Source organism: Mustelus asterias, chromosome 1 (genome assembly GCF_964213995.1).
Source record: "Mustelus asterias chromosome 1, sMusAst1.hap1.1, whole genome shotgun sequence".
Lineage (NCBI taxonomy): Eukaryota > Metazoa > Chordata > Chondrichthyes > Carcharhiniformes > Triakidae > Mustelus > Mustelus asterias.
In genome coordinates, this window is record NC_135801.1 from 83,150,586 (window position 1) to 83,165,946 (window position 15,361).

General features: G+C 43.0%; 1 protein-coding gene across 4 annotated transcripts in view; it reads right to left on the bottom strand.

Moving 5' to 3' along the window:
• Window positions 1–376: 376 nt before the first annotated feature.
• The window catches only part of nup54 (nucleoporin 54), a 57,658-nt gene continuing 42,673 nt past the window's right edge, over window positions 377–15,361 (bottom strand). For all 4 annotated transcript variants that reach the window (XM_078214238.1, XM_078214228.1, XM_078214220.1 and 1 more), the window contains 4 exons: window positions 11,798–11,905; window positions 2,754–2,873; window positions 2,200–2,310; window positions 377–1,723 (listed from right to left, as the gene is read on the bottom strand). In XM_078214238.1, coding sequence (XP_078070364.1) covers window positions 1,595–1,723; window positions 2,200–2,310; window positions 2,754–2,873; window positions 11,798–11,905 — 468 coding nt within the window. In that variant the 3' untranslated portion in view covers window positions 377–1,594. The remainder of the gene's footprint in view (window positions 1,724–2,199; window positions 2,311–2,753; window positions 2,874–11,797; window positions 11,906–15,361) is intronic.

A 15,361-nucleotide genomic window follows, 5' to 3' on the forward strand; every position in this document is an offset into this window, starting at 1 on the left:
ATTCTATTATTTGAAACTCAGCATCAGTTTTCCACAGGTAGCCTTTCCAAACTCTCAGTCGAACAGGAACCACCGAGCCCCACGCTTTTTAGACACTGAAACCATTTCTCATTCAGCATGAAGAATTAGAGCCAATCATTTGACAGCAATCGGCAAGAAGTTTCCAGTTTTGACTAACAGTCCAAAGAGGGAACTGAAACATTCTCTTTGGGGTGGAGAACTGGAGGAAGCTGGGGAAAGGGGGAGGACGGACGGTGGGGAGGACGGACGGTGGGGAGGGGGTGTCGAGGAAATTCAATCAAATTATAGAACTGTTTGCGGCTGAACAAGGTCTGACTTAAATTATGAAATTAATATTCAAAGAATCAGAAGCAAATGATTATTAAAGCAAATTGTTTATTTAGAATTTATTTCCTCTTTGCATAATTATTACAAACATTTAACACACTTAAAGTAGTTCTTCAATTGTCTGGCCAATGGCTCACTTCAGCACTAAGGTATTGTATTGATGTACATTTCAAAGTGACCATAATCAGGTACAAATGATATAGGGAAATAATTTGTAAACATGACTGCCACTAACCTGAACTCCCTGCTGGATAACAAAAAAATTAGCTGTACACTTTGATTTGCAGAAATATCATGAATAAGCTCTTAAAAAAAAAAGTCAACCCCCAAGAACAAAGTCAATCTGTGCTCCTTGTCACAATACTATAAATATACTTGTATGAGTTTAAAAAGAAATAAACTGGGTTTGTATCTCCAGCCCTTGTGTTTCTCTGGCCTAATATTAATTGTTTATTAATTCACCATTCCAGTCTCCAGGGCTCTTATTAGATCCAATAAAGTACACTTCAAATTTTCCACATTCGTGACAAATCAAGGTCAGATTTAAGCTCTAGAAACTGTTCAGAGTACTCAGAACAGTGAAACACACACTTGTCCAAGTTAAGCAAAATTCCAAGTGCATGCTTCTTTCAAAATATAAACAAACGCCAATTTGTTCCTGACTTAGTCAGTACCGACATAGTCATTCCTGTTCAATGCAAGTCTGATTATTAGCAGCATTTTTAAAAAAACAAAATCTGTCCCAACCTATTGCATAGAACAGGAAAATCAACATATTTACACACATTAAAAAAATAGTGAAGATGTGAATCCAGAAATTACTATTTGCAGTATTAGCGGATATAACAGGTTAAAGCCTACGTTAAAATAGCAGACTGAAGAAAATCCCATCATTGTAAACATTCATCCCATAATTTGCACATAGTAGTTTCTAAACTATGCCTTTTGACATGCTAAACAAAGTGAGTCGTCAGTCACTTATCTCTATTGTAAAGTTTTGTAACTGGCTGGCTGCTCTTAAGGTAAATATTTCAAATCCCCGAGGCTACAAGACGTTTGAGGTGACTGCAGCATTTAATGATGAACGGCAACAACATTACTTTCTCCACCCTACACCAAAGTTCTCGTTTGAAAAGTGGAGATGCGATATCTTTTGTGCAGGTGGGCTGAACCAAAAAAAAAAAAAACGGGTTTGGACAGAGAGAAAAATATCCTTCTTATCTACAGTGACATTAAAGAAAAGCCATCAACTAAAAAGGTCACGGCGAATATGAACACTCTCATTAAGGCCCTGCTCAATTAGCTTCACATCCTCCAGATCTTCCTTCAGGACACTGATCAAATGGCTCAGTCCTTCCTGCTGCAACTTCAGGTGCTAGGGAGAGAAATGAGCTACATTAGCAGGCGTTTAAAAAAAACAAGTGTCGGTATTTCTCAGCACAATTAGTTTTGAAAGTCACAAAAACAGAAAACGCTGGAAAATTTCAGGTCTGACAGCATCTGCGAAGAGAGAATGGAGCTAACGTTTCGAGTTTGGATGACCCTTCATCAGAGCTGAAGGTTACCAGGTTATTGTACAATTTTTGACAAGAGTTAATAGAATGATAGAAAGCAAATTAAAATGTGAAAATCTTCAATACTGTCTGGTTAACCCAAACTGTTGCTTTTGATGCAACATTGCTTAAAATTTTAGTATTACTTTCGAAAACTGCAAGAAATTTAAAGGACTAAGCTTCTGTTGTGCCAAAATTTAATCTTCACAATAATCAATAGTTCATGTTCAAACCTCAGTATATTTTCTTTCCATGGAACGTATTCTGGCTAATTGGGAAACATTTGTAGCTCAGATACCTGTTTGATTTCTCCCAAGAGATCCCCATCAACACTGTATCTCTCTTCTGATCTGACAGCTCCGACATGGTTTTGCATTCTTATCTGAGACATCAGTTCGTTCAGACGGCCCTGCACATAAACATCATTACTGCAACATACTGACTTCTCCATTTACATTACTTAGCAACCTCACTAATCCAATTACGCTAATTGCAAACTGTTCTGGCTACTGACGTCACGGTGGCACAGTGGTTAGCACTGCTGCCTCACAGCTCCAGGGACCCGGGTTCGATTCCCAGCTTGGGTCACTGTCTGTGTGGAGTCTGCACGTTTACCCCAAGTCTGCATGGGTTTCCTCCGGGTGCTCTGGTTTCCTCCCACAATCCAAAAGACGGGCTGGTTAGGTGCATTGGCCATGCTAAATTCTCCCTCAGTGTGCCCGACAGGTGCCGGAGTGTGGCTACTAGGGAATTTTCACAGTAACTTCATGGCAATGTTAATGTAAGCCTACTTGTGACGCTAATAAATAAACAAACTTAAACATCGAATCCCCGGAATTTATTATTTTGTACCTTAAACTGGGTTGGTGCATTTAGTTCACTCTGGATAGTGTCTAACTGAACACGAAGCTGTTCTTCTTCTGCTTGAATTGCGTAACCAGCTTTCCTCTGGATCTCTTGTTTTATTAACACCTAGAGGAGAGAAAATAACACAGGAACTTGAGAATTGATTACCCGTTGCAAGTTGCACATGTAAATCTCCAAGAACACTCCCAGAACTACACAGGTTTATGGTACAGGAGCAAACACTCAGGGCACCACAACTGTGCTGGTTCTTTGCCAGACCGATTTAAAATCTCTATTTTAAATTACTCTATTCGTTTCTTGAGAATATTTATAAACTTTTATTTTCCTATTCCCCATAATCAGTATCTTTGAAATCTGGCACTCTTTCAAAGACGGACAGGAGAGTGCTCCCAGGGTTTTGGTCAATTTTTATCCCTCAGTCATTATCTTTTTTTAAACCCCCCCCACCCCACAGATTACCTGGCCATTATCACATTACTGTTTGTGGGAGCTTGCTGTGTGCAAATTGGCTACCTTGTTTCCTACACTGCAAAAGCGACTATACTTCATGAAGTACTTCGTTGGCTGTAAAAAAAAATCATAGAGTCATAGAATGGTTACAGCACAGAAGCAGCCATTCAGCCCATTGCATGTGTGCTGGATCTCTGCAAAAAGTGCTTTGGGATATCCTAGAGTCATGAAGGCTTTATATGAATGCAAGTTCTTCTGTTTATCCATTTTCCCCTTAAAAGATGGAATGATGTCTGTCTCAATATTTACATGCTTCAAAATTCTGCTGTGTAAAGACATTTCTCACAATATCCTTCTTAGTAACAATTTTAACCCACTGATCACATATAAGCAGCAAAAATATTCTTTATCTAATAATTCTATCAAAATACTTCATGGTTTCAAAAATACAGAATAAATCTCAGGCTTCAGTATCAGTATAGTCCCATCTCCCTGTGATTCGCACTGCTGCCTCACAGCACCAGCAGATTCCTGGCTTGGGTCACCGTCTGTGTGGAGTCTGCACATTCTCCCCATGTTTGCGCGGGTTTCCTCCAGGTGTTCCAGTTTCCTCCCGCAGTCCTAAATTCTCCCTCAGTGTACCTGAACAGGCGCCAGAGTGTGGTGACTAGGGATCTTCACAGTAACTTCACTGTAGTAAGCCTACTGGTGACACTAATAAATAAACTTGAAACTTTATTCTACTTAGACAGCACATTTAACATAACAACATATCTCAAGATAAGGAGAGGCAATGGTGTAGCGATAATCGCAGTGGACTAGTAATAGAGAGGTCCAAGATAATGCTCTGGGTCACAAGGACTCAAATCCCACCACAGCAACTGGTAGAATTGAAAATCAATAACTAAAATCTGGAATCAAGAAGCTAGTTTAATGATGACCACAAAACCACTGTTGATTATTGTAAAAATGCATTTGGTTCACTAATGTCCTTTCTGCCGTTCATACCTGGTCTAATCTACATGTGGCTTCAGATCCACAGCAATGTGATCGACTCTCAACTCCCCTCTAAAATGGCCTAGTAAGCCATTTAGTTGCTTGACCCAGCCCTGTCAGCTATGCAACATCCTCCATACTAATATGTGGGGACTTGTGCCAAAATTAGGAGAGTTGTCAAAGACACACTCATAGAATCATACCCCACATACAATGTCCTAGACCAGCCACCAACACCAGCCCTGGTTATGTCCTGTCCCAGAGCAGAGGTGGCAGGCAGCACAGTAGCATACAATCAGAAGAGAATTGCTCTGGGAGTCCGCAGCATTGACTCCAGACATCATGAAGTCTCATGGTATCAGGTCAAATATGGGCAAGGAAACCTCCTGCTACTTACCACCTCAGCTAATGAATCCGTGAATGGTGGTGGACAATTAAATGACAAACTGAACAAAGAACAATGAAAATTAAAGCACAGGAACAGGCCCTTCAGCCCTCCAAGCCTGCACCGACCATGCTGCCCAACTTAACTAAAACCCCCCTACCCTTCTGGGGACCATATCCCTTGCTTCCCATTCTAGTCATGTACTTGTCAAGACGCCCCTTAAAGGTCACTACCGTATCAACTTCCACTACCTCCCCCGGCAATGAATTCCAGGCACCCACTACTCTGCGTAAAAAATCTGCCTCGTACATCTCCTTTAAACCTGTGCCCCCTAGTAATTGATCTTCCACCCTGAGAAAAAGCTTCTGACTATCCACTCTGTCCATCCTCTCAATCTTGTAGACTTTTATCAGGTGTCCCCTCAACCTCCATCGCTCCAGTGAGAACAAATCAAGTTTCTCCAACCTCTCCTCATAGCTAATGCCCTCCAAACCAGGCAACATCCTGGTAAATCTTTTCTGTACCCTCTCCAAAGCCTCCACATCCTTCTGGTAGTGTGGCGACCAGAATTGAACACTATATTCCAAGTGCGCCCGAACTAAAGTTCTATAAAGCTGCAACATGACTTACCAATTTTTAAACTCAATACCCTGGCCGATGAAGGCAAGCATCCTGTATGCCTTCTTGACTACCTTCTCCACCTGCATTGCCACATTCAGTGACTTGCATATCTGAACACCCAGATCTCTTTGCCTATCAATACTCTTAAGGGTTCTGCCATTTATTGTATATTTCCTATCTGTATTAAAATCATTTCCTCACATTTGTCCGGATTAAACTCCATGTCATCTCTCCGCCCAAATCTCCAACTGATCTATATCCTGCTGTATCCTCTGATGGTCCTCATTGCTATCCGCAAATCCACCAATCTTTGTGTCATCCGCAAACTTACTGACCAATCCAGTTACATTTTCCTCCAAATCATTTATATATATTACAAACAGCAAAAGTCCCAGCACTGATTCCTGAGGAACGCCACTAGTCACAGTCTTCCATTCAGAAATGCAACCTTCCACTGCTACCTTCGGTCTTCTTTGACTGATACGTTCACTTATTTCCAAGTGGGAATAAATCCTGTCTCGAAGAATCCTCTCCAATAATTTCCCTACCACTGGTGTAAGGCTCACCGGCCTGTAATTACCTGGATTATTCTTGCTACCCTTCTTAATCAAAGGAACAACATTGGCTATTCTCCAATCCTCTGGGACCTCCCCTGTAAGAAGTTTAACAACACCAGGTTAAAGTCCAACAGGTTTATTTGGTAGCAAAAGCCACACAAGCAACAAGCTTGTGTGGCTTTTGCTACCAAATAAACCTGTTGGACTTTAACCTGGTGTTGTTAAACTTCTTACTGTGTTTACCCCAGTCCAACGCCGGCATCTCCACATCATGACCTCCCCTGTAGCCAGTGAGGATACAAAGATTTCTCTCAAGGCCCCAGCAATTTCCTCCCTTGCCTCTCTCAGTATGCTGGGGTATATCCCATCAGGCCCTGGGGACTTGTCTAGGAAGGAGGCGGCTCCAGAAACATTTCTATCATCAATGATGGGGGAGCCCAGAACTGTAGTGCAAAAGATGAAACGGAGGTATTTACAGCGCTCTTCAGCCAGTAGTGCCGAGTGGATGATCCAGCTCAGCTTCCTCCAGAGGTCCCAGCATCACAGATGTCAGTCTTCAGCCAATTCGATTGACTCCACATGATATCAAGAAACAGCTGAAAGCACTGGATACTGCAAAGACTACGGGCCCTGACAATATTCCGGCAATAGTATTGAAGACTTGAGCTCCAGAAGTAGCCATGCCCCTAACCAATCTGTTCCAGGACAGCTACAACACTGACATATACCTAACAATGTGGAAACTTGCCCAGTTTGTCTCATCTACAAAAGGCAGGACAAATCCAACACAGCCAGGTACTGTCCCATCAGTCTACTCTCGCTCACCAGCAAACTGACGGAAGATGTTATGAACAACGCTACCAAGTGGCACTTGCTCAGCAAGAACCTGCTCACTGACACTCAATTTGGGTTCTGCCAGGGCAACTCAGCTCCTGACCTTAGTACAACCCTGGTTCAAATATGGACAAAGGAGCTGAACTAAGATGTGAGAGTGACTGCACTCAACATCAAGACAGCATTTAAATGTGTGGCATTAAGAATCCCTAACAAAACAGAAGACACTAGGAATCAAGGGAAAGCTCTCCACAGGTTGGAGCACAAAGGTGATCATTGAAGATCAATCATCGCATTCCCAGGACATCACTGCACGAGTTCCTCAGGGTAGTGTCAGAGGCCCAACCATCTTCAGATACTCATCAATGAGCTTCCCTCCGTCATAATGTCAAAAACGAGGATGCTCAGTGTTGATTGCACAATGTTCAGCAACATTCCTGACTCCTCAGAAACTGAAGCAGTTTGTGTCCATATGCAGCAAGACCTGGACAATATTCAGGCTTGGACTGTTGTCTTGAACCCAGCTGATGTTATCTGCGGGGGGTCCCAACTTGGAAACACCTGTTCAGGGTGTGTGTGTAATTTTGTTTACAGAAATGGTGTGAGGAGTCACGTGAAAAATCCAGTGATAAAGTAACCAGCCCAGTCATAGTATGAAAACTATTTACTACAATAAAGAAGAGACAGATACACAAACAGGAATATAATGATCCAAGATAGTTATGTACAGGAACTACTAAACACAACCACACAGTTTATGTAGAAATTAACTTTTTTAATCCATAGTATATTTAAGACATCTGAACTCTTTCAGGACTTCCCTCTTCCCAAACAACATCCACTTCAATAGATCTATAAGTAAAGGTCAGCTTATAGTTACTACACTGTACATGATTGATGAGTTATTCTGGGAAGCATCTCTTCAGCAAAGATATGGTTTTAACTGCCTCCACAAAGGTTTCTGCATTCTTGCTTCTTGTCTAACTAGAACAGGCTTCCAGGTGAAATCTGCCTCACTGCTTTCCTGAGTGTCGGCAATTATACTATTTTCCCTTTGATTGCTCTCACTGTGTATTTGCTGTCTGTCCCCTCAGGTCCGTGGCTCTAATAATTGATATGTGTGTCTCCCCTCGATGGTTCAATCACTTATTTTGCTATTAGCATGACGATGTATTCTTCTGGTTTGTCTGCAGCCTGCTAATCTTGTTATTAGGAGACTCAGATCCTGTGAAATGTCTTTTGAGATGCTGGTGGTTTCGACCCATTAGTTGTGTTACATTCCAGGTATTGCTTGTTACTAGGCACATTCATGGCACTTAAGTGCGACAAGTAACATTCACGCCACATGAATACCAGGCAATGACCATCTTCAACAAGAGAGAATCTTCCCTCAACATTCACTGGCATCCTCATCACTTAATCCCCCGCTATCAACATCCTGGTGGTTACAATTGACCAGAAACTGAACTGGACCAGCCATATAATTACTTTGACTACAAGAGCAGGTCAGAGGTTAGGAATTCTGTGAAGAGTAACTGACTCCCTGACTTCCCAAAGTCTGCCCACCATCTACAAGGCACAGTTCAGGAGTGTGATGGAATATTCTCCACATCCCTGAAATAGTGCAGCTCCGCCTACACTCAAAAAAATTCAACAATGTCTAAGACAAGGCACCCCGCTTGATTGACACCCTATCCATCACCTACACACCACTGTTCCCTCTCTATCCCTGCATCAAAATCCTGGAACTCCCTCTCAAACAGAACTGTGGGTGTACCTACATCACATGGACTGCTGAGGTTTGAGAACATAACTCACCTTCTCAAGGACAATTAGGAATAAGTAGTAAATGCTGGCCAGTAATGTCCACATACCATAAACAAATTTAAAAAACTGCTTCACAATGGCCTTAATTTTTAATTCTTCCTTGATGAAACTAAGCTTTACTTTCTATGGTTTTGATATCATTTCAATAAAACTGGACCCAATAGCTTAATTGTGGCTTAGGCATTGGCTTGCATAAATAATCATTACCGTTTTGCTCTTGTACTCTATGTCCTATTTACAAAATCTCAAATGTTATTAGTGTTTTGTGAATGGCTTTATCTACCTGTGTTCACACCTTCAATGAATGATGTATTGAATCCACATTTCTCGGTGATAATCCACACCCTTCCGTACATTTCCTCCGAGTGTTTCTCTCCCAAAGTACACAATGTCATACCTCTCTATATTAAACTGTTTCTACCCATTCCATTTATCCATATACACACTCCTATAGCCTTTTACACTGTTTGAAAAACCTTTGTATCACTTTGTTCAAGTCCAAATCATTAATATACAATTTAGATCAGAACTGACCTTGGGATTCCACACTTCTTCAATCTGAGCAACACTGATTAATATTACTCTGGTTTATGTCCATTATGTGGAGATGCCGGCGTTGGACTGGGGTAAGCACAGTAAGAAGTCTCACAACACCAGGTTAAAGTCCAACAGGTTTATTTGGTAGCAAATACCATAAGCTTTCGGAGCTTGCTGCTCCTTCGTCAGATGGAGTGGTCTCTGTTCTCCAACAGTGCACAGACACAGAAATCAAGTTACAGAATACTAATTAGAATGCAAATCTCTACAGCCAGCCAGGTCTTAAAAGGTACAGATAATGTGGTTGGAGGGAGCATTAAACACAGGTTAAAGAGATGTGTATTGTCTCCAGACAGAACAGCTGGTGAGATTATGCAAGACCAGGGGCAAGCTGTGGGGGTTACTGATAATGTGACATAAATCCAACATCCCGGTTTAGGCCGTCCTCATGTGTGCGGAACTTGGCTATCAGTTTCTGCTCAGTGACTCTGCGCTGTCGTGTGTCGTGAAGGCCGCCTTGGAGAACGCTTACCTGAAGATCCAAGGCTGAATGCCCGTGACTGGCATTCACTGGCATTCAAGTAACCCCCACAGCTTGCCCCTGGTCTTGCATAATCTCACCAGCTGTTCTGTCTGGAGACAATACACATCTCTTTAACCTGTGTTTAATGTTCCCTCCAACCACATTATCTGTACCTTTTAAGACCTGGCTGGCTGTAGAGATTTGCATTCTAATTAGTATTCTGTAACTTGATTTCTGTGTCTGTGCACTGTTGGAGAACAGAGACCACTCCATCTGACGAAGGAGCAGCAAGCTCCGAAAGCTTATGGTATTTGCTACCAAATAAACCTGTTGGACTTTAACCTGGTGTTGTGAGACTTCTTATTATGTCCATGAACCAACTTTCTATCTTTTACATCACAAAACAATATTTTTGTCCCAAAAGTGAGGCTCCGCAAAATTAAATTCTGAATACAAATCTGCTAAATAAAGTATCATAGTAAAATTAAAAATGATTTGCACAAAGATAGAAACAAACAGTCATCTGAAATGAATGTCGGCAACTATTGAATAAAACAGGGTACAAAATCTATTAAAATCTTAACTGCTATTGTGACATTATGGTACCAAGCTGTAGTGGTACAAAGTTATCAATGGTAAAGATAGGAAGCATCTGTCAGAAATAAAAACAGAAAAATTTGAAAACATACAGGTTATGCCAGCTGTGAAAAGGAGTTCTGATGACAGATTAGACACCTGAACTGTCTTAACCTGTCTTTGCTCTTTAACATCGCTGACTGACTTGCTATGTGTTTTCAGAACATCTCTTATTTTGCCATATCTCAGAGACTTGATCTGAATTCAATCTTTTGCTTGCATTTACAGCCAGACTTCATATGTCCTGCAAATTGCTGACCTGGGCGGCACGATCCAGAGCAGCATTGCTCAAGAGTTGAGGTGCTGGTCTGTAGAGAGCTCACCCTGCCTATACAGCAAAACTGACGCCCCTCACCTCTCAAGCCCGAAGGCAGCGCCGAGAAAAGAGCAGGAGCTAAGTCTGAGGGAAGAGCTATAATTAAAACTCAATAACATAAGGCTCTCCAGACTTGGAAAGTGACACAGAAAATAGGATTTAATCCAGTTATAAGATACTTAACGGGATAGGCAAAGCAAACCTGAAACAATACATCCTCCTGTAAATCAGGGCAACAAAACAAGACGACACGTGACCAGACTGTGAGGGGAAAATCTAGGTCAGATGTGGAAAGGTATTGCTTTTCAAAATGTGATCAACAGCAGTGACAGACTATCAAGAAGACTGGCTGAAGCCAAGGCATTGGACAAATTTATCAAAGTAAATGCTGTGATTGAAAGACAGTAAGGTTTAACACTCTGGAAAATGAGATCAAATGGGCCAAAGTAAACACATCTATCCCATGAAACTAAATAATGAGGATTCTTCAGAGGATCTGTAGCAGCCAGATGGCCCAGTTACTCAGAATAGAATCACAGAATCCCAACATTGCAGAAGGAGGCCATTCAGCCCATCAGGTCTGCACCGACTCTCTGACGGAGCATCTTATCCAGGACTTATTCCCATAACCCCACATATTTACCTCACTAATCCCCCTAACCTACACATCTTGGGACACTAAGGGGCAATTTAGCATGGCCAATCCACCTAATTTGCCAATCTTTGGAGCGTGGGAGGAAACCGGGTCACCCGGAGGAAACCACGCAGACACGGGGAGAACGTGCAAACTCCACACTGAGTCACCCAAGGCCGGAATTGAACCTGGGTCCCTAGCGCTGAGAGACAGCAGCACTAACTGCTGTGCCACCCAAGTCGGAAAATGTTTGGGAGGAGGGAACAATGAAATCACAAGATTAAGCTCACAGGGGTGAGGATTACATGGTGGCTCAGATATTGTTATTTCACTTTAGGCACTGGAGTTCAAGTCCTGAGAGAATTATGAGATTTTAAAAATCGATGCAGTTGGTTTCCAGGGCCGATGAACAAAGTCAGTCTGGGTAAACTTCACTTTTGTTCCCAATGGGCATTCATCCATTACATAAAATTTCTCACCATTCAGCACCAACTGTGAACCAAATTTACTCAGAGGTGATGATGACTGGTGTGGAAAATAGTGGGAATGCACATCATGAGGGAGATTAGGCATACCACACAACACAAACATAGCAGTTCTGTTCTGAAACATCTCATCCAAGACAATTCCTTACTTGATGTCACAGAACAAAAGTTATATGTCGATAAATTCCTCAAAAATGCGCGTTTTAAAAATGTTATACATTAAATTACCTGCAAGACTTTATGAGCTTGATCCATCAGTTTTCTCTTGTACTGAGCTATCTTTGCTACAGTTGTGGCCTGGTTCTTCTGCAGTTCGTTCACATCCTCAGATATAATCTGTGTTTGGGGTTGGAGAAAACACACCAGATGATTGTTTATCTGAATTTGTGAATGCGTTAAAGAAAGGAGTATCACAGGTATGAAACTCAGCAGTTTGTCATTACAATGGGAGGCTTTCCATCGTGGTGAAAATCCCAGAAATTCTGAATCCCGGCCCCGAACACAGCATTTGCTATTTTCACAGGCGCGGGACTCGAGTTGGGCTGGGCTTTGTGCACGCATGCTTTACAGAGGCAGCTGGCCATTGAAGAGGGATTTTTGTCAGCCAGGAGTGTGAAAGCCAGAGTGTGCAGATTAGATCAGGTCAGAGCTGATTGGAAGTAGGTGGATTCATTTGGATAGTCAAGGTACCCCTTTGGAGAGGTATATGGTGCCAGGACAACTTTGAGAGAAGTAAGGCACTCTTTCAGATTGTTAAAAGTAAACATAATTGTGCGTAAAAAGTGCATAAACTTGTTGGAACTGTAAGCTGTCAAGGATCTGTCAAAGAATACAAGGCAAGTTGGCATGGAGAGGGTAAGGGCAAAGGGTGGCGAGTGTGGACATGAATTGGCATGAGTTGGCATAGGGGTTATAATGGTGGATTTGGAGTTATGGGAGTTTGAGAAGGGCATGTAGGTGGGTAGAGGAGCTTGAATTGGCATTGGTGGCATGGGGGCCATGAGGTGGCATGGGGAGTGTGTGGGGGTTGAAGAGTGAAGGGCTGGAGGAATGTTTTTGTTTTCAATTATAAAAAAAAAAGTGTTGGAGCACAGAGGCAGGCCTTCTGCCCAGCTCACCTCCACATCTGGCAGCCTCTGAACCGTTCCAGGGGTGGGGGTGCAGCAGGCCGCCTTTGAATCCAGCCCACCCAGCACCCTCCCACAACAAAATCCCAACTGCGGGACGCCAGTTTTAAAGGTCGGGTTTGCAGAACTGGGAATTCTCCCGTCTGAGAACACAATCTGGGAGCTAAAATCTGGGCCTCAAACTTTACATCGGTCGAATTTGAGTGATGGCATAAACGGAAATCAAGATCTTGCAGGACAGGACAAATCTATCCACTTCTCAAAGACTGCTCTGTGAGTGAAAGATGTACACCTAGTTCCAGTTTGGATTTTATATAAGCAGATCAACACCTGAACTTTCTCAGAAGACTAAGGAAATTTGACACGTCAGCTATGATTGAATGGCAGAGCAGACTCGATGGGCCGAGTGGCCTAATTCTGCTCCTATGTCTTATGGTCAGCTATTGACTCTCACCAACTTTTACAGATGCACCATTGAAAGCATTCTTTCTGGTTGTATCACAGGTTTGATTTATTATTGTCATATGTATTAATATACACAGTGAAAAGTATTGTTTCTTGCGTGCTATACAGACAAAACATACCGTTCATAGAGAAGGAAACGAGAGAGTGCAGATATGTAGTGTTACAGTCATAGCTAGGGTGTAGAGAAAGAGCAATTTAATGCAAGGTAAGTCCATTCAAAAGTCTGACAGCAGCAGGGAAGAAGCTGTTCTCGAGTCTGTTGGTACATGACCTCAGACTTTTGTATCTTTTTCCTGATGGAAGAAAGTGGAAGAGAGAATGTCCGGGGTGCATAGGGTCCTTAATTATGTTGGCTGCTTTGCCGAGGCAGTGGGAAGTGTAGACAGAGTCAATGGATGGGAGGCTGGTTTGCGTGATGGATTGGGCTACATTCAGATCTTTTGTAGTTCATTGCGGTCTTGGGCAGAGTAGGAGCCATACCAAGCTGTGATACAACCAGAAAGAATGCTTTCTATGGTTCATTTGTAAAAAGGTGGTGAGAGTTGTAGCTGACATGCCAAATTTCCTTAGCCTTCTGAGAAAGTAGAGGCGTTGGTGGGCTTTCTTAACTATCGTGTTGGCATGGGGGGACCAGGATAGGTTGTTGGTGATCTGGACACCCAAAAACTTGAAGCTCTCGACCCTTTCTACTTCGTCCCCGTTGACGTAGACAGGGGCATGTTCTCCTTTATGCTTCCTGAAGTCGATGACAATCTCCTTTGTTTTGTTGACATTGAGGAAGAGATTATTGTTGCCGCACCAGTTCACCAGATTCTCTATCTCATTCCTGTACTCCGTCTCGTCATTGTTTGAGATCCGATCCACTACGGTGGTGTCGTCAGCAAACTTGAAAATCAAATTGGAGGGGAATTTGGCCACACAGTCATAGATGCATAAAGAGTATAGTAGGGGGCTGAGAACACAGCCTTGTTGAGGACTGGTGTTGAGGATGACCATGGAGGTGTTTTGCCTATCCTTACTGATTGCGGCCTGTGAGTTAGGAAGTTCAGGATCGAGTCGCAGAGGGAGGTGCCGAGGTCCAGGCCACGGAGTTTGGAGATGAGTTTTGTAGGAATAATAGTGTTGGAGGCTGAGCTATAGTCAATAAATAGGAGTCTGACATAGGTGTCCTTGTAACCTAGCTGTTCCAGGGTTGAGTGCAGGGCCAGGGAAATGGCGTCTGTTGCGGACCTGTTGCGGCGGTAGGCAAACTGTAGTGGATCCAGTTAGTCCGGGAGGTTGGAATTGATTCATGATATGACTAACCTTTCGAAGCACTTCATAATGATGGATGTCAGAGCCACCGGTTAATAGTCATTAAGGCACGCTGCTTGGCTTTTCTTAGGTACCGGGATGATAGTCATTTTCTTGAAGCAGATAAGGACCTCAGATTGTTGTAAAGAGAGGTTGAAGATGTCTGTGAATACCCCTGCCAGCTGATCCGCGCAGGATCTGAGTGCACGTCCAGGTACCCCATCCAGGCCAGTCACTTTTCATGGGTTGACCTTCGAGAAGGATGCTCTGACATCTGCAATGGTGACCCCAGATACAGGTTCATCCAGGGCTTCCATGGTAGAGGGCATGCTCTCGCCGACCTCTTGCTCAAAACTGGCGTAGAATGCATTGAGTTCATCAGGGAGAGGTGCGTTGAAGTGGACGATTTTACATGCCTTCATCTTGCAGCCTCTTATGTCTTGCAGACTTTGCCATAGTCAGCGGGAGTCGGTGTGGCTAGCCTGGGACTCTAGCTTGGTCTGGTACTGTCTTCTGGCATCTTTGATGGATCTCCTTAGATCATATCTGGCTTTCTTGTTTAGGTCAGGGTCGCCTGACTTGAACGCCTCAGGCCTGGACTTCAGCAGGCAGTGGATATCCCTGTTCATCCATGGTTTCCGGTTGGGGAACACTCGGATTTGCTTCTTTGGCACACAGGCTTCTACACACTTACTAATGAAGTCAGTTACTGTAGTGGCGTACTCGTTCAGGCTGGTCACAGAGTTTTTAAATACTGACCAGTCCACTGACTCTAAGCAGTCCCTTAGGAGATCATCCGATTCCTCAGGCCAACATTGCATGACTTTCTTTGATGGATTCCCCCGCTTCAGTTTTTGCTTGTAAGCCGGGAGCAGGAGCAGCCTTGTGGTCTGATTTACCAAAGTGT